The 20,806-nt window shown below is 41.2% G+C and overlaps 1 protein-coding gene across 22 annotated transcripts in view; it reads left to right on the plus strand.

The window, feature by feature from the left end:
- Positions 1-20,806, plus strand: part of NRXN3 (neurexin 3) — a 1,226,878-nt gene that overhangs the window by 164,034 nt on the left and 1,042,038 nt on the right. For 5 of the 22 annotated variants that reach the window (XM_070931446.1, XM_070931448.1, XM_070931449.1 and 2 more), the window contains exon 5: positions 5,765-5,793. The exons of 16 other annotated variants lie outside the window; for them this stretch is intronic. In XM_070931446.1, the coding sequence (XP_070787547.1) occupies positions 5,765-5,793 (29 nt within the window). Of the gene's footprint in view, positions 1-5,764; positions 5,794-9,005; positions 9,041-20,806 lie in introns of all 22 variants that reach the window. One more of the 22 variants, XM_070931447.1, reaches the window with a different exon arrangement.

The raw sequence follows: 20,806 nt of genomic DNA on the forward strand, positions 1-20,806 counted from the left end.
TGCTTTTTGGGGCTTCTGGGCCCACCAGAAGTTGGGAAATTGACTGTTTCTGGTCTCCGGGGGATGGGGAAGGCCATTTTTGCCCTCCCCAGGTTCCTAGAAAGGCTCTGAAGCCTGAGGAAGGCGAAAAACAGGCCTACTGGCCCCACCGTGCCATTGCGTGACAAAAGCGGGAGGGAGCATGGGGGGGGTCGCACACGCATGCGCGGGGGGGGAGCGTTTTGTCTATAGAAATTCTCAGTCATCCAGGTCATGATTGTCCCAAAGATGCTGGCCTTTCTGGTTTTTCTTTGAAGACATTTCGCTTCTCATCCAAGCAGCTTCTTCAGCATTGAGCATATATAAAAATACTTACCCTTTTAAAAAGTGAATTTACAATGTTCTTTATATAATCCTCCAAAAGGATTATCTTTCCATTTAAAAAGCCTTCACTGGGGCAATTTATATTTCAAAAAAAGACACCAGCGGAATTTCCATAAAGAAAAAAGTATCCCTAATTTCATATTAACCTTTCTATATACTGTATTAAGAAATGTTATGTTCTATCTCTTAGCTTTTAAATAAGTTGCAAATGTCAAATTGATCAAGATTCCTTTACAGATTTGTTTAGAAAACTCAGAAATGAGAACACTGGTTTACTAAGGTTGCAAAAAGGATCACATTTATAGAATATAATGGCTTTCTGTCTTCAGAACTACCATTTGCACAAAATTCAGAAAAGAATGTGATAAAAATAAGATACCTACTTTTTGTTATATGGATTGTTAACTTTTACATAAGCCTTGGGATTGTCAAGTTTTTAAATGTCATCTAAACAACAGTCAATATCGGCACCTAACTGGCCTTGGATGATCAAAAACTAAATATAATTGCCCCTGGTTGACATTTTTGTGGGAAATCACTGATAGTCCCAGGGTTTTAGACTAGACTAGAATTAAAAAAATAAAAAATATGGAAGAAGGCAACAGTAAACCACTTCTCTAAGTCACCAGAAATCAAGATGAACATGACCTTTGTGTCTTCTAGGTCTGAGATAATTGATGAGGGGTTAGCTAAATGTCCTAATCTCCAGGGAATTTAGAAATATAGGGTAACAAGTGGTTTTATTTTTTTCAGTTTCCTGACAAACACACAACATATTTTTGTATCATATGGAAGAGTTTTTGTGATAGCTTTCAATATCACTGCACTTGCATACTAACAAAGATTATTTTAAGGTAGTTTGATCCCAAATCACCATAAGCAGCATCATTGACCAATGATATAAATCCGTGATGGCGAACCTATGGCATGCGTGCCACAGGTGGCACGCAGAGCCATATCGCTAGGCATGCAATCTCAGCTCTGGTGCACCAGTCAGCTGATTTTCGGGCCTTCTGGGCCCACTGGAAGTTGGCAAACAGGCTGTTTCCGGCCTCTGGAGGGCCTCTGGGGGGGTGGAGTGGGAAAGACAGTTTTCGCCCTCCCCAGGCTCCTAGAAAGGCTCTGGAGCCTGGGGAGGGCAAAAAATGGGCCCACCTGGCCCACTGTGCTATCACATGCCAAAAGCGGGGGAAGCACGGGGGGTGGATGGGTCGCACACATATGCATGGGGGCAGGGCGCATAGAATTATGGGTATGGGCACGTGTGCGCCCAACACCCCCCTGCTCCCTCCACTTTTGGCATGCAATGGCAAAAAGTTTAGCCATCACTGATTTAGGCTATGCAGGCTCCAAACACTCAACTAGCTTAATTAGAATAGAATAGAATTTTTATTGGCCAAGTGTGATTGGACACACAAGGAATTTGTCTTGGTGCATATGCTCTCAGTGTACATAAAATAAAAGATATTATTATAGCATTATAGCAAGTTAAATCATCTAAGGCAGTCCCAGAAAGAGAATGTTAGACAGTAATCTAAAAGAGATGAACTAACCATGTTATTGGGGCCCAATTAGATGTCTCAATTAAGTAGCCGTAATGTGAACAGCATCCTTGGCTGAGAAAATATGTCCCCAACACTGATAAAACGTGGGACAGCCAGAAGTGCCCAGAAGTGACTGTTGTAGTTTTTCAAGTGGAATGTAATTTATGCCAAACTAGGCTGGCTCGCTGTTACTTAGTCAGTCTGTGCTGATCTCTGGCCTTTGATATATCTGGATTTTCATTGGTAATGTCCAATCTTTCACATTTTTCACATATTAACATTTTGAAGTGTTTCCTAAAGACATACTCATATATCTTTGCTAATAGAATAATTGTAACCCTTAATTGAAGATTAATAATGAATGTGAGGACTGGCAAAGATGAGGATGTCTTTGTTTTTGTTTTACAGTGGTGATAAAAAGGAACAGAAATATCAAAGGCCAAAAACAACAGAGAAAAAGAAAGGAATTTCAGAATCACAGTCGAGAAATCACACTTACAGTTTGTGTAGCTACAGCAAAATCAATTTTCAGTTTGTTTCTTTACCTTTATATTTTAAGACATTTGCATTTCACTTCAGGCCCATTGTGATCTACAAAGGACTGTAAAAAACAAATTTTCTTCATTTTTTTTTCTTGTTCACACAGTTCTTAGCAAAAATAGAAAGAATCACAGTATCAGGGTCTCCTTTTATAATTTTAAAAGTGAAGTAACACTATTTTATATAATATCATATGAAAAGAGGAGTCACATAAGGTTGATTTTTGCATAAACTATTTGCGTTCTGTTCTACCCTCTGAGATCACTACCATTTTAAATATAATTTTATAGGGCATTTTAAAAACAAGAGTAAAATTTAATACTATCTAAAATAAAGAAGGAAAGAAGAAAAAAGTTAGGAAAGTTTTAATTGTTTTTAATGTTCTAAATATTTGTTGATAATGCTTCTAGATATTTATTGTTTTGTATGTTGCCCATAGTCACTTGCTCTGAGATGGGTATAAATGAGATAAATAAAATAAGAAATAAAAAACAAGGTAAAGTACAAAAAAGAAAAGAAAAAAAATAGAAGAAAAAATAAAAAAAGATATAAAGGAGTGCTTTCCGATCTTCTTCACACCAATTATAAGTGCAACCATAGATTTATGTCTTCTGTAAAGTGACATCATATCTCTTTTTTCTATAATTGATCCTATTTAATTGTCAAAGCATAGATCATAAATTTATCTCAAACTTTTTCAGGTTTTTTCTTGAAAAAAAAATGCTTTGCTTCTCATCCAAGTAGCTTCATCAGTTATCACAAGTGATGAATCTTCTTGGATGAGAAGCGAAATGTCTCCTTCTTTCTCAAGAAAAAATAGTCCAGTTGCCTTTTGAAAAAGCACCTTTGGGACAATTATGACCTGAATGACTGAGAATCTCCATAGACATCATACGTTTATGTATTTTCCTTTTTTATGCAAAAAGAGGGATCTAATCATCAATAAATATACCGTATTTTCCGGCGTATAAGACGACTTTTTAACCCAGGAAAATCATCTCAAAAGTCGGGGGTCGTCTTATACGCCGGGTACCCGAATCTGAGTTGCTGGCGCTGACCGATGACACTTTGGGAGTGCCGGCAACATTGAGGGGAAGCTGTACTCCAAATTAGTTCCAACCTACAAGAGGTGCCAGGCAGTGCGCGGCCCATGAGAAAGGAACGCGTCCCCACTCTACCCCAGAATTCAGGTCACCTTCCTTTCTTTCCCAGCAGTCCACGGTGAAAGCGGCGCCGCGGTCGACCTGGGCCAGCGCCTTGCACACCTGGCTCTGCGTCTCCATTATGAGAAGTTCCATGCGACTTCGCATGTCTCCGCCCCAGTCGTGCAGCTCTCGCAATCCGCTCACCAGAGGAGCCATGAAGTGCTCGCACCGCCTTGCCAGATCTTCCTCGTCCTCCTTTCCCCATGGCTTTTCCGGTTGTAATTGTTGCTGCTGCTGCCACCGAGGCTGCTCCTTCATCTCCGCCCGCCGCACCAGACCCAGCCCGGCCAGCACTGCTGTGGCTCCCGCAGTCCAAGCGGATCGGCACCTGGGCTCGCAGGTGAAGGGTGGGAGTGCACAGCGCACTTTCCTGACTTGGCACCGATCCGGACGGCTGCAGAAGGAACTGGGCACCGGCTGTCATGTCTTTTCTGCTGTGCGGGATTCAGCACCTGGGCTCCCGGGGTTTAAGCCTCCGGGCCAGCCCGCGCTGCTCCAGGATGTTTGCTTCGGGCTCCTTGGAATCGTTGCCGGGCAGTTCTTCCCGTTGGGGCGATGGTGGGTGGCAGCGATCGGCGTCGCTTGGACTGCGGGAGCCAAGGCGAACTCCTTCCCCACAAGGTATTGCTCTGTATTTCACCACCTCTTCCAGGCTCGCAGCCACCCACCATCGCCCCAACGGGAAGAACCACCCGGCAGCGATTCCAAGGAGCCCGAAGCGAACATCCTGGAGCAGCGCGGGCCGGCCTGGAGGCTTAAACCCCGGGAGCCCAGGTGCCGAATCCCGCACAGCAGAAAAGACATGACAGCCGGTGCCCAGTTCCTTCTGCAGCCGTCCGGATCGGCGCCAAGCCAGGAAAGTGCGCTGTGCACTCCCACCCTTCGCCTGCGAGCCCAGGTGCCGATCCGCTTGGACTGCGGGAGCCACAGCGGTGCTGGCCGGGCTGGGTCTGGTGCGGCGGGCGGAGATGAAGGAGCAGCTTTGGTGGCAGCAGCAGCAACAATTACAACCAGAAAAGCCATGGGGAAAGGAGGAGCAGCGCTAAGTTACCTTCCGGGGTGGAGGGGTGTGTGTGGAAGAATAGGTGAAGCTAAAACGGCTTTCTCGTTCATCCCGATGTCGGGAGAAACGGCTTGAGGGGCACCCGAGCTTTTAAGATTTTAACCTGGGCTAATCGGGCGGGGGAAAGAAGTGCTCTAGTCTGCAAATGAGGCAGGGTCTTGGGTTTAAAGGGTGGGGGGGGCAGAGAAACTTTCAAGGCAGTTTTCTCTCAGCCAGAGGTAGAATCTGACGGGAGAATATGGGCGTCGCTGCGTGGATTGCATTATTTCGCTCATTTCTGGAAATATCCCTGCGCCCCTTTTCGCCTCCCGGAATAATGTGGCTCCCACCTACCCCACCCCACAACAGATCTGTGCGAGAGGCCAGAAAACTGTGGGTTTCGTGTGTGTGTATGTAACAAAAGGTGCAGATGTCTTTCCCCCCCGTTTCTTTCCGGCTGCAGCCTTTCTTCTGAATGGGGTCGGGCTGGATACGCCGCGAAAGAGATCGGCTTGGGGAAAAAAAAACCGGTCTGCCGCCTTTACCACTACCTCCCCTCTCCACAAACACACACTTTTTGTTGTTGTTTGTTGCTGATAACATTCCCCCTCTCCCCCCCAATTCCACGGGTTCAAAGCCACCGAGAGAGAGAGAGAGAGAGAGAGAGAGGGAAAGAAAGAAAAAAAGAGTTTTGATTCTGCCGGCTTATCGCGAAGGCATTGGAACAAGCAGCCTAAAACTAGGAGACGTGTAAAGTCGCGGCTTAACATTGCCGCAATGAGACTTTGGTGCCTGTTTGTGTGGACGGTGTCCATGCTCGCCGCGTCCTCTGTATCGAGACCTCTTTTAAAGCTCCTTTTTGATAAACCCCCCTTGTGCCTCTTCTCCGGGTTTCTTGGTAACTGGGATCCGCTACACGTGCAAAACGGAGTCCCGAAATGGCTCTCCCGAGGTGGCCTGCTCTCACCATTACTGCAGCCGTCCGGATTGGTGCCAAGCCAGGAAAGTGCGCTGTGCACTCCCACCCTTCGCCTGCGAGCCCAGGTGCCAATCCGCTTGGACTGCGGGAGCCACGGCGGTGCTGGCCGGGCTGGGTCTGGTGCGGCGGGCAGAGATGAAGGAGCAGCCTCGGCGGCAGCAGCAGCAACAATTACAACCGGAAAAGCCATGAGGAAAGGAGGATGAGGAAGATCTGGCAAGGCGGTGCGAGCACTTCATGGCTCCTCCGGTGAGCGGATTGTGAGAGCTGCGCGACTGGCGCAGAGACATGCGAAGTCGCATGGAGCTTCTCATAATGGAGACACAGAGCCAGGTGTGCAAGGTGCTGGCCCAGGTCGACCGCGGCGCCGCTTTCACCGTGGACCTCCTTGGAATGCTGGAACCAGCTGGTTGCTGCGTGGAGCTTCCCCCAGGCATCCAGGGAGATATTACCGACGCTCTGACTTCCCCAGACCGGTGGAGCTCGCCATCAGTGGGGGTCAGCTGGGGAAGTCGGAGCATCAGTAATACCCCCCTAGATGCCTGGGAGAAGCTCCGCTCAGCAGCCAGCTGGTTCCAGCATTCAGCAGCATGCAGCCTTGACTAGATTGGCACAGCTTTCTTTCAATGTCATCAGTCAGTGCCAGCAACTCAGATTCATGAAGTGTGCGGATCTCGACAAGGCTGCATGGGTGAAGGAAAAAACCTGGTACAAAATAGCCCTCTTGCCACTACACGTAGCGTAGCCCATTACCTTTCTCTACAGTACAGCAACAGTACAGTACAGCAACAGTACATACAGTATAGTATACAAATATAACAGTCAAGACCCCATCATGGCTCCACCAGCAAGAAGAAAGAAATATGAAGCCAGTTTTAAACTTAAAGTTGTAAACTTTGCCATGGAATATAATAATTGTGCTGCTACAAGACAATATGGAGTAACAGAAAAGATGGTTCGGGACTGGAAAGCAAATGTAAAAGCGTTAAAGAGTATGCCAAGGGGTAAGTGTGCATTAAGAAGAGGCACCCCACATTGGCCAGAACTCGAAAAACATGTAGCAGACATGGTGAATGAGCATCGCCAAAACGGTTATGTAGTGACACGAAATAAAATACGTTTGTTTGCACTTCAGTGGGCCAAATCTAACCCAGATCACAGCAACAGATTTAAGGCCACTGTATCCTGGTGTATTAGATTCTTGGAAAGGCATAAGCATTTGAATTAAAATTACCATATTGAAATCAAATCTGATGTTTTTTAATTTTTATTTGGTGTGCGTTGGAAGAGGGGTAGTCTTATACGGCGAGTATAGCCCAAACCCTATATTTTAACAGGAAAAGTAGGGGGTCGTCTTATACGCCCAGTCGTCTTATACGCCGGAAAATACGGTAGATACTTTCTTTTCTCTAATCAAACTGGTCAATTTGGCCATCTTAGTAAGTTTTATTATCTTCACCAACCATTCTCCCATTACAGGTATTTCCAGATCTTTCCATCTTTGTGCACACAGTTATCATAGATAAAAATAAAATTCTACAACTTTTTTCCAACTGTTTATCCATCTGTCCCAAGAGGAAAAGTTCTGGTTCATGAGGCCACTACCAATTTTGTGGGCCACAAATCCTCACTGCCAACATGACATTTCCTGCTTTTTGAAAAAGCAGTAAGAAGAGCATAATAAATATTTAAACTTTTCGTATAATTTTAGAGAGAGATACTATGTGTGTGTACATGCATGAATGATCTTTTATAGATTGATTATATATAAAAGCATACAGTATTATCTCTCTTTAAAATATTTTACATATTTATTATTACTATATATATATATATAATAACAAACTATTCTAAAAATACGAGTTCCAGGTATATTAGTATTAGCATGATGACAGCAAAAACAACACAGCTAATTACAAGTGGGAGACAGCTGTAAGGGCCTATTACACGCACAATGGCCAAATTGATTAATGGCATATAAAGGCTTCGTGCTTCTAGGAGCAATGTGTGTAATCGGAGCTGTTTCTTCCTTTTAACTGCCAGTGGGGGTGTGAACTGATTGGGTGGGAGCTTGGCTGTGTTCTGATTGGGCAGAGGTGTGTTCTGATTGGTTGGGGGTTTGGCTGTGCTCTGATTGGATTGGTGTGTGTTCTGTTTAGGTGGGGGCTTGGTTGTGCTCGGGTTAGTCTGAGTAGCAGGGGGATTTGAGCTGGTGAGCTGTGTTGCTGTTGTTTGGCTTCGTGTTCGTGGCCGTGCCACCTCTTCATGGTGGGTGTCAGTCTGCTTCATGTATGGATTGGAGGGGTTTAAAGTGGCTAATGATGCAGCTGTGGTCTGGCTTCTGGTCCGTGATCGTGCCTCATCATCAGTGTGGATTTGAGTCTGCTTTCTGCGTGGATGTGTGGTGGTTACATCCTTGGCTCTCATGTGTGGCTCTCGTGTGTGGATGTGTGGTGGTTACATCCTGTGTGGCTCTCCTGTGTGGCTCTCTTTGGTGACCCTCACCAAAGCCGAAACCAATGTCCTTTCCAAAGGATTCAACTTTGCAGTCGCTCCCAAACACATCCCCACTGAAACCATTATATGCGGAGTTGAAGCCAGTCTGACCAAAGTCAACCCCGACGACAATAACAGAATCAGACTCGAAATCACCAACATCCTCTGCACCAGCAAGCCACCCAAAAGCAACTTACCCAAAGAGGAACAGACAGCACTACTTAACCTGAAAGAAGACACTAGCATAATAATCCTAGACAAAGGAAACGCCACGGTGGTTATGAACACATCTGACTACCAAGCCAAATTAACCAACCTACTCCAAGACTCCACATACAAACCCCTAAACACAGATCCCACCACCTACCTGGAAAAAACCACTAGATCCAAAATAAAAGCCTCCCCCATCAGCGAAGAGATCCAGCAAAGAATCATTCCCAGAGAGAAATCATCCAGATGCCCTAAGCTCTATGGTCTCCCCAAGATACACAAAGAAGGAACCCCACTTAGACCCATAGTCAGCTCCATAGGCTCACCTCTACAAAACCTAGCCAAATTTCTCGCCAAACAACTACAGCCCTATGCTGAATCAATCAACTAACATGTAAAAAACTCATTCCAGTTCATAGAGATCATAAAGAAACAAAACTTACAGCCCAGCGACCTACTCATGAGCTTCGATGTCATATCCCTCTTCACCCAAGTGCCAATCAAAGAAGCCTTGACAGCTATCCAAAACAAATATAACCCCCCCAAGCACATCCTAGATCTGACCAACCACTGCCTATCCAACACATACTTCATCTATAACGGACAAAAATACAAACAAATAGAAGGAGCACCCATGGGATCACCCCTCTCACCTGTCATTGCTAACCTCTACATGGAACACTTTGAAACCCAAGCTCTAGAAAAATCTGATTATAAACCCAAACTCTGGCTCAGATACGTAGACGACACCTTCATAATCTGGCCACATGGGAAAGAAAAACTGGACAACTTCCTCACACACCTCAACAGCCTACACCCCAAAATACAGTTCACCATGGAAACAGAAGCGAACAACCAACTTCCCTTCCTGGATGTCTTAGTCTACAAAAAATCCAATGGCTCCCTAGGACACACCATCTACCAGAAGAAAACACACACAAACCGCTATCTGCACGCACTCTCACACCACCACCCAGCACAGATCAACTCCGTAGCCAAGACACTCATCTCCAGAACAAAACGCCTAGCTGATGAACAACACCTAAAAACCAAACTACACACTCTCACTAACGTACTAACACCCAATGGATTCCAAAGAAATAATATTACCAACCTAATCCAAAAAGAAACCCCCACTAAAATCCAAGACAGAGAACAAGAAAACGGCAAAGCCTTCCTCCCATACATAAAAGGCACCACAGATAGAATCAGCAAGATCCTCCACAAACACAACATCAAGACAGCATTCTGCACAAACCGAAAAATATCCACCATCCTAAGAAACCCCAAAGACAAAATTGAGTTAGAAAATCAAGGAGTATATGAAATCCCATGCACCGCCTGCCCCACCACATACATCGGACAAACCAACAGAAGAATAAGTGCACTGAAGAACACAAGAACTCAGTCAGAAAAGAGGAACCAACTTCTGCCCTGGTCCAACACCTCAAAACCACAGGACATGATATTGACTTTAAAAAGACCAGAACTATCGCCAAAACTGAACACTTTAACAACAGAATAATCAAAGAAGCCATCGGGATAGAAAAATGTCCACACAGCATGAATAAACGAGATGATACCTCCCGCCTACCAGCCATTTGGAAACCCGCCCTTATTGACAAACGAGTCCCTAACACAAAGAATGACACCAGACCCACACTCACGAGAGCCACACAGGATGTAACCACAACACATCCACGCAGAAAGCAGACTCAAACCCACACTGATGATGAGGCACGACCACGGACCAGAAGCCAGACCACAGCTGCATCATTAGCCACTTTAAACCCCTCCAATCCATACATGAAGCAGACTGACACCCACCATGAAGAGGTGGCACGGCCACGAACACGAAGCCAAACAACAGCAACACAGCTCACCAGCTCAAATCCCCCTGCTACTCAGACTAACCCGAGCACAACCAAGCCCCCACCTAAACAGAACACACACCCATCCAATCAGAGCACAGCCAACTCCCCATCCAATCAGAGCACAGCCAAACCCCCAACCAATCAGAACACACCTCTGCCCAATCAGAACACAGCCAAGCTCCCACCCAATTAGTTCACACCCCCAATGGCAGTTAAAAGGAAGAAACAGCTCCGATCACACACATTGCTCCTAGAAGCATGAAGCCAAGAACACCAGCCTGAAGATGACGAATGAGACTTCGTCAAAACGGTGCCAAGACACCTCCAATTTTTTTTGCATTAATACAACTGCTACTTAGATTCAGCTGATACTATATTTACATTCATATGTTGGTCAATAGGGATAAAGAGTAGTTGTGTCTATCTGATATGTTTGAACATTGGGTACATAGGAAGAGGTGTAGGGAAAAAAATCAGTAGAGGAACCAGAGGCTAGGATAATTTTTCCTCAAATGGTGAAGTGTAGTTTGTTTTAATATTTGTACTTTTCAATTATTATTCATTTCCTATAATTGAAAGTAGACTTTTTCTTAATCATTATTATTTGCATAACAATTATCGTATGTGTTGGATGCCTGCACACCATTTATTGGGGGACATTTTTAATTTACATTTTCATTGATTTTTTTTTAGACAAGTAAGCAGAATTCCCTCACAGATAATAAGACCATGAATCTGAAAAAGGATAATCCATTATCTAACAGAGTGGAAAGCAAAATTTCTAGTCTGCAAGAAATATTATTAGTGATACCTAGTTATTAAAGGAAAATTGAAATCTTTTAAAAAATCAACCTCTCTTCCTCTAAACCCTGAGTGCAAATTTAAATTTGTTTTACATGAACAATGAATCCCTATTTATTAATATTAAACAAAGAAACCTAGCATTTATATGCAATTAAAGGAAAATAATGAAACATGAAATTAAGAAGAGTTGTAAAAATGTGTTATTCCCATACACCTGCAGTATAGGGAGTCTATCTATCTGAAATTTAAATAGATCAAATATGAGACAACTTGGTTGATATTTGTAAAATATATAAACATAAAATATTACAATATAACACAACACATACTTTTAAAAGATTTAGCGCAATATATACATATATATGTGATGTTACCTCAATACATTACATTTAAAAAGTCTTCCATAAGGGCTCCATTTTAACATGCTTATAAAAAGATAATCACGTTGAGGCTAATCTAGCTTCTTGGGAAGAGTGTTCCACATAATAGGAGCATTACTGAGAAACATCTTCTCCTGATTTCAGTGATGGGGAATGATAAGGAATTTATTTTGAGATGTTCTTATCAAATGTGTCGGTATCTCTGTAGGCATCTTCATATAATTTAATTTCGTATAATGTAAATTCATGTAATTTAAAACCAGCATTTAAATTACGCCAAGAAACACATTGGCAATGAATTAAGTGCTCATAGAGCAAGATATAATATAACCCTATATAACATAATGTAATATGCTCATGATATCTAGTGCCAATTAACACATGGCTACTGCAAGTTTCTAGGCAGCAAATGTACACAATGCATTGCAGAATCTAACTGGTTGGTCACAAGAGCTTGGGTTATTCTCACAAGCCTTTCTCCTCAAGGAGGCATGGTACTCAATGGATGTAATTTGGGGAAGAAAATAAGTATGGACTGTGGCAGACAGGTTGCAGAAGTATATGCATATAGCCTCAAAAACTAAAGCTCGTCTGAAAGAGCTTCTCAGTCGTCAGAATCTGAAGAAGCAAACCAAGACATAGTCTGAGTCACACTCTGAGGGTCAGAGCATTGTAGCAAGGCCATCAGCTGGTCCAAGTCAAAAGGGTGTGAAACTTCAACGAAAAGAGTTTCATGAAGCAAATGGCAGAGTTTTGGTTAAGCAAAGCAATTGTTCCTAACTGAAACACTGTTGGGCAACATCTATATATTGGTAATACCACATCTGCTATAAAATGAATGACCTCTCCTGGTGCCTCCTGTGGCTTCATTACTGTTACTCACTTCTTAGTTTCATGAATTCTGTAAAGAAGAAAGAACCCAGTTCTGCAACACTCACTGACAAGAGGAAATGGGATGAATTTTTCCCATCAAAAACCAATGGCTGGAATTGTCCACTAAAGAAGAACCAGAGACATTGGAACGTAGTACCCCAATTCCTAAGTCCCACTGACAGTCTAGAAGGACACTGTGGCTGATGGTACTGAAAGTGTTCTATGCAAGCCTTAGAGTGATGCAAATAGAAAAGCAATTAAAAGTGTGAGTGCACATTGTAAATCTTCCACTAGTAGCTGAGGGAAAGCTAATGGCCCGTAATTTAGACAGCAAGTAACACAGTTTTGGAGAGTTCAAAGAGAGGTTGCTTATCTCATACATTGCTGCTAGCTGCTAGTGAAGAATTCAGAAGCTTGAAATCTGAGAAAAATCTTAAGAAATCTGTGGGAATAATCATAGGTCAATAATAAGAAGAACCTGGACAAGGCTATCATAGGAACAAAGATCAGAAAATAGGACTGTGGTTATCAATAAAGGAAGGGAATCTGAATCTTGTGTTTGTTTCATTTTAGAGAAGTTAATGCCCCCTTCTTTTGAGCCATGCTGATCTCTGCTATACAACCTTCTTCAGCTAGTAGCATGGTTAGGATTTGTCACTCTCCCAAGTGCAGGCTCTCATTTCTTACTGTTGAACTTGTTGGCCATCTACCAAGTCAGATCTATCACTCAGGCTGACTTTACATCTTCAGCTTTGGAATCAGGGTAGCTGGAGAAGTACTCAGCATTTTAATAGAAGCTGAAGGAGTGTGCTTCTCTGTCTAAGTCAGCAGCCCCCAATCTTTTGGGCACCAGGGACCGGTTCCATGGAGAGAAGTTTTTCTGCAGACCGGAATGGTTTCGTGTGCTGCCTGCATCCCGCATATGGGGCTTCACTTGTTTGTGTGGCCCTTTTTCTGGCATGCTACAGTCTGGTGCCAGTCCACGGACTAGGGGTTGGGGACCTCTGTTCTAAGTCACAATAAAGGTAATCAACTAGTACAATAGGTTTGGTTTCCATGTCATGTCTTGCCTACCTTAAAACATCTGCTTCTTTCACTGTGAAGTGGACTCACCATGAGTTTTAAACAATCTCTCCGAATTCAATACAAGAGACACATGATAGCCATTGTTCATTTTGCTTATGTGCCACTTTAGGTCAAAAAAGGCAATATGGTAGCCAGGGTAACTTGATCAAAGCCCCACCCCTTTTGTACATGTGTTGACAGTGCATTCATCTACTAAAGGGCTTGGCTTTGATCAAGTTGTCGTGATTATCATCTTGCGGTTTTTGTTCTTACTGCCAGCGCAAGTATTATACAATATTGATTATTTACAAAATAATAATGAAATTCTGGTAAAAAAAAATCCCCACACAACATAAAATATAAATATACTAAAGTTTGGGGAAAAAATGAACAAGCTTGGGAAATAAAGAACATCTTTGCTTGTTGGTGAGAATGATGATGGATTTACATAACCCTGCCTAGGGAGGAAATTGCAAAACTGGGCTAACTTTACTGAAAAGAACCTCTGTTGATATAATTCTAGAGTTTGTGAATGAGTTTATAAAAAGAGACTATATATTGATGATGATGATGATGATGATGATGATGATATCCATTCAGTCGTGTCTCTTGGCGATTCTATGGGCCAGGTCTCTTCACGTCTTCTGATCTTGTACTTTCTTTGAATTTTTCTATGCTTCTGGCTGGTGTCAGTTTGATGATGATCTATATATTCACTCTGATTAATTCCTCAGTCCCTTTTGGAACAATGGAGTATGTTAAAACATTTCCATGGGACATTTTATTCAAGGGTAGTCTTCAGATCTTCTTGAAACAGGATGCTTTTGGGGTGTGTGTGGGGGGGGGAACAAAAGAAAAAAAATGAAAATGAGACTTGGCCCTTGATATTTAGAGGAAAATTCCCTACCCTAAATTATAGAATTTGTGTAACTCCAAAATGAACACATTTATTTATTTATTTGTTGGTTGGTTGGTTGGTTGGTTGGTTGGTTCGATTTATATGCCGCCCTTTTCCGGAGACTCAGGGTGGCTTACAATGCATTAAGCAATAGCCTTCATACTTTTGTATATACCTGCTTAGTACGGCTTTCGCCCCCCCCCAAGTGGTGTTCTTTTTTATACAAAGTCAGCTTATTGTCCCCACAAACCGGGTCCTCATTTTACCTACCTCGAAAGGATGGAAGGCTGAGTCAAGCTTGAGCCTGGTGAGATTTGAACTTGCAGTAATTGCAGGCAGCTGGTGTTACTTAATAGTGCTTTAGTCTGCTGCGCCACCAAGGCTACAAATTTCCCTATTTGTAGTCTGAAGAATAGTTAGCGATATTAGACTCTCCTCTGGAAATCATATATACGTGTGTGTGTGTGTGTGTGTGTATGTCACTGGCAAAATATCTACAGTACAGAATAATGGCATATTCAAGGATAGTTTTGCTCAACCCCAAAATATACAACTACCGGTAAGTCTTCCACTTTCTATTTTGTGCTTCAAGCTTTTAAAAATGCTAATTTTATGTCACATTGACTATGCATATGCAATTTGCTTTCTTAGCTTTAGTAGGAAGCCATAAAATACCCATTTTTGATCTCTGACCTTCATCACTGTTTATATTTTCTCTTGGTTGCATGTTAGTTAGAATGACAGGATTCCACTCTTTTTCTGTTTGTCACACATAAACACGCAAACATGTACACAAAGTTACGTTTCATAGTTTTAATATTCAGAGGGTATTGGCCTAAAGAAGATAATGCCTTAATGTTTGGTTGTCAACTTCATAGACTTACTAAGAAGCAATTTTTCTCTTATCCCACCCGTCACAGGAAAAGCCCTGGTTTTGAAAGCTGTACATTTTATTGTTTCAATGGGAGAATTCCCAATCAGTTGTAAGGAATGTGGGGCACTGGTTTTATCGGACCAACCCATTTGCAGTGGTAGAAACTCTGCAGATGCTCAGGCAAAGAGAGTGCCTTTTAGATATTTGTACCCTGATCCTTTTTCACTGGAATGTATCTGGGATTCATTGGATGCAAGCCACAAATTCTGCCAGTGTATGCATGGTTTCTCTGCCTTTCTGATTATCCCATTGCCTGCTCCTGATTGGAAACTGACTTCTCCATTTTGCCTAAAACTCAGGCAAAGAGTTTCTGCAAAAGCTGGAACAAATCCTTTTTGCATGATGGTTTTGAAAAACTATCTTCCAGATGACAGGGTATATTGAAAAGTATGAAATTATCATTGTGGCTGAAGAAGATTATTATACTACTATAGTCAGCATGAGCTGGAAAGAACAGTGAGTTCCGACCCTGGTAAATAGCAGTGGAATTACTTGGACTTTCTGTCCGTCCCATGGATATATGAATTTTAATGTTCTAGACTTCTAGTCCTTAGTATGTATTCAGTAATATAATTTTTTTTCCTTTGTGAAATGTAATACAAAGACGTATGCAAACAATTGGATGAGGGAACAGAGAAATACTTGTAAAAAAGCAGTAAGTGTAGACATAGAATAGTTACTATTGCTATATATAACCCTATTATTTTGTAGGCATATTGAGTTAAATAATTTTTCGAACAGTCATTTCTCTTAAATATATAGGCAAACTGCATTCCTTGATCAGATCAATAGCTTATTTTGTTCAACTTTCTTGTTTCCAACAATAGCCAATCAGATACTGTTATATTAAGGACTTCTTCCATTTTGCTTAATGACTTTCATCAGTGCCGGTTCACATAGACACATTTGTCACTTGATGATTACAGCATGACATGATTGTGTGAAAAGTGGATTTCATGATGGATTATGGTCCTTGGTTAACCTTGATCACAGAAGCTTTTTTTTGGAAAAGGCTGCTCACAAATTCAGTTGTGATGGCTCAAGTATTGTCATAAAGTCATGAACAGTGGTTTAGTAGATGAAATTTCAGCTTTCTTAGAGGTCCATTTTCTTGATCTTTACAATACCATTTTCAGAAAACACTCTGAGATAAGGACACCAGAAGAAAATGGTGTATATTGATTTAGTACAAGGTGAATTAACCAACAATCTTTACGCTATATGTTCCTCACCTCCAGTTTGCATATTCCCAGGTAATGCCAGATTATGCCAGTGATGTTTTAACTGCAAAATAGGAGACATTTTGTAGTACATTTTCTGTGATTAATAGAATAAGGGGTTAGATTTTGTTCTTTAAAATAATTTCCAATTCCTCAAAAAAAAATTATCCATGGAGCCAAGATTGTTCAGCCCCATGCTTAGTGATCTCATAACTCTATCCTTCCATAATCTTCAGCAAGACAGACAGACAGACACAGACAGACAGATAAATGTATATATTGGATAATGAAGAGTTATGACATATATCTTTGCACTGAGCTGCTGCCATTGTCAGAAGCATTAAGACCTTAGCTTAAATCAGAAGTGCGCAACATTTTATTTATTTATTTATTTATTTAATTTATTTAATTTGATTTGATTTGTATGCCGCCCTATCTCCATAGGACTCAGGACAGCTCACAACAATTAAAATCAAACCAGATAAAAACATATTAAAATACAAATTAAACGTATGTTAAAACTCATTAAAATGATCAAACCCCATCAGTCCAGGCTGGGCGATTTAAACAGCCATGTCTTTAGTTTGCGGCGGAAAGTGCGAAGGTCAGGGGCCTTTATAGTACCGTAATCTCAAAAAATAATAAATGACCTTGGCTCACGAACCCCCTATAAATGCAATAAATAATTTAATGACAAATGGGCCTAGGCAAGAAATGGCTACACAGGTTACTTTTAATAATTAAACTTTATTTTCAAACTTTGCATAGTTGTCGCCTTTGGAAATAATACAATGTTTCATTATTTTTACCATATTGCTTATGTTCTTCCTATACATCACTGCGACTGTTCATTGAAATCAATGGTATACAAGTTAAATAAATAAAGGAACAAATCCCAGAATAACTTTTGATAGTACCTTCATTTTGCCTGTGAAAGCCTAATCATGTTTTTTTTTTTTAAATGCAAATCAGTTAGATTTCATACAATCCTCTGGGATACTTTGTTTATAGTTTGAAACTTTTGCCTACCTTAAACTTCTAAATTGCTTCCATTGCAGTAGATATTTATCATTCAAACATACACATATTTATGTAGGTACACCTGCATAATCTGATTTTGCACCTACAAGATCAGAATTGTGCAAGCTGTGGTATTATTCCCTGTGATAATCTATGGAAGGAAAAGTTGGATTTTGGAGAAACAAGATAGGAAGAGTATTGATGCTCTTGAACTTTGATGTTTGAAAAGACTCCTGAGAATAGTATGGGCAGTCAGGAAAACAAATTAATGGATCATGGAACAAATTAACTCAGCATTCTAACTCAAGGCGCAAATGACCAGGCTCAAATTATCTTACTTACTAGACACATTAGATGAAGAGCTAGCTGTATATAAAAGGCTCTGATGCTGGGAAAGGTGGAAAGAAAGAGAAGAAGGGGATGACAGCAAGGTGGATGAACTCAGAAGAGCAGCAAGGTGGATGGACTCAGTTATTGTGGCAATGAGTGCACCAGGGGTGAAATCCAGCAGGTTCTGACAGGTTCTGGAGAACCGTTAGCAGAAATTTTGAGCAGTTTGTAGAACTGGTAGTGGAAATTTTGAGTAGTTTGGAGAACTGGAAAATACCACCTCTGGATGGCCCCAGAGTGGGGTGGGAATGGAGAGTTTACAATATCCTTCCCCCGGAGTGGAGAGGAAATGGAGATTTTGCAGTATCCTTCCCCTGCCATGCCCACCAAGCCACACCACGCCAACCAAGCCTCGCCCACCAAGCCATGCCCACAGAACTGGTAGTAAAAAAAATTTGGATTTCACCACTGGAGTGCACCCTTGGTAGTCCTTAGATTAGGGATAGACTATCATGGAGAAAATCTATGTGATTACTAGGAAGTAAAAATGACTTCATTACACATAATCAGTAGAAGAACTCAGAAATCAATGTTGCAACTACATTGGACAATTATTGGGGTGTATGTGGTAAAATTATCCATTTTCATTCCACACTTCCTTATCAGTAGACATAATAATCTGGAATTGGCAAAGCCCCCTGTGATGTATCTTTTAGACTGACTGCAGCCAGTTTTACTTCTTCCCAGTAGCTTCCCAGCTTAGTGTGCTCTAACTTACTGAAGTTAAAAGAGACTGCAGTCAAGGCTGTTCTGTGCTGTGAGAGTCTCTAGAGAGCAGCACTGAAGCAGAACTGCCATGTCTGAGTTGGGAGAAAAATGGAGTGAGGAGAATAAGAAGCAGTATGCAGTGCAAGCATGGCTACCCCTCTGAGCTGGAAGTGTGTTCCTCTGTAAAGTAAATAACGGAGAAAAACAAAGACAATCAGTCTTTCAGGGGGCAGATTCAGCACGGTGGTTCAGGGAGAAATGAGGGGCTAAATACATGTGAATGAGGTGATGGTAAAGCAAAGAAAAACATGGGAAAACACTGACAATGGATTCTTGACTCTTTTATAACATGGTGAACTTGAAAATTGGTTAAAGATCAGAGAGCAGAACTTTTACTTTATTTTGCCTTCTCATAAACATTATTTCCATTTTAAAAGACTTATTATTTTCCCATTTTAAATAAAACTCATGAATGCTGACAACTGGTTCAATAATACTTGATGATTAATCAAGATTTATTGCTTAGATTTATTTCATCATCATACAATATGTACCAATATCACAAGGATAAATAAATACAGTATTAAGGCTTTTGTTGATTGCAAAGTTTACCTCAACCAAATAATCAAAATTGAAGCAGTTTTAGAATTAAGTCAATGTGCCTTTTGTTTATTGTCTCTTCTATTAACTGATCTCCCCATCAACTGACCCAGAGATAACTGATTAATATGAAGAAATTTTAATTTGAGAATGATGCAGCACCATCAGAAATATTCTGATTTTCACCAGGCTTTTCACCAAGCATGGCAAGCTATGGGTTTTTCATGAAACTATGTCTTGGGCTCCTACTAAAGTTTTGGGCTGGAGAAGAGAATGGTTTCCTCTTTTCTTCTCCATAGTTTCAGAAAAAGATCTGGTTCAATCTTATTTGCCAGAACTTGGCTTTCTTGTGATAATGGTGAGACAGGTATTTGTAATCTGAAGCCTGGAATCAAATAAAATCAACTACCAATGTATTTCTCTGCCTGTCTCCACAAATATTCTTCAGTGAGGCTATAATTGAAAACAGCAAACAGTAGAAATGGAACATTAAAAAAAAAATTTCTCGCAACACTGACCTTCAGCCACAAGTAAGATACACTCCAGAAAGCTGCTCCACCTGGAATAAAGAGGCTGCATGGCCATCTTTTCTTCTGCCTTTTTCCTCAGTGCCCATTGCTTACAACTTGTTAATTTGGCTTTGCAGGAATTTCAGAGAATTCTTCCATTGGTTTTTGTCCTGGTCAAGTGATAGGACCAAAAAATTAAATTCATATTTTTGATGTGCTTAAGACTCAGACCCCAAAATCTTACTTTATCCCAACATCTTACTTTATATTGCGGGAGTCTTGAGTTTAAGGGAAGGTGGCTTTGCCTCATTGTCCCTGATGCAGTTGTTATTTTTTAAATACTATAATTATATGTATTTCATTTTTTAAAAGAGTGACTAATTAGGTAGCTATTTCCAAATGATATAACTGTTGAAAACACAACTAATAACCTCCCCCCCCCTCTGGAATTTTGAGAGGAAGAACATTGTAATGAGAGGCATAATGATATAATGAAGAAAGTCTTCTTCAATTTAGTCCTGCTTTGATAATATTCCTGGTGAAAATGATTTTGGAATAGCTGCTTTATATGTATGAGATCTATTCAAGTATGGGATGCAGATGAACTAAAAATGTAGGATTCAACCTGCAATGGCTTATTTACTGTACTTGCACAGGCTTTCTTTTCTATTGTTGTGCTGTAAAGAAGAATTCCAGCTAACACTGATGGATGAGGCACTGTGAGAAAATGCATTTGCACTGGACCATAGTTAAATTGTCTTAATACAGACATATAATCTTAATTAAGAAGAATTAATGTCTTTGCTATGCAGCAGTCATACCCATTTGAGTCTCAATGACTTATTCTGAAACTGGGCAGAAAATACTAGAGAAAAATACTTCCTTGAAGCCAAGCTTATTGAAGTGGGATATGAAATAAGTTGTAAGTAGAGTCTACATCTGCATTTCATTACATTCCCGATTACTTTTTATACTAAAATCAGAAATGTCCAAAATGGTAACAAATATAGTTTTGCATGTGGACTTCTGATTACAAGCAGGTCAGGATCTCTTAGAAAGGTGGGAAGGCAATTAATAGGAATTATCTGCTGTTTGGCAATGTTAGATGTCATGGAAGAAAGCCAGAAAATATAGGGATGGGGATGGCTGGAG

This window comes from Pituophis catenifer, unplaced genomic scaffold (genome assembly GCF_029215685.1).
Source record: "Pituophis catenifer annectens isolate HBS135680 unplaced genomic scaffold, rPitCat1.0.hap2 SCAF_1, whole genome shotgun sequence".
In the NCBI taxonomy this organism is placed as follows: Eukaryota; Metazoa; Chordata; class Lepidosauria; order Squamata; family Colubridae; genus Pituophis; species Pituophis catenifer.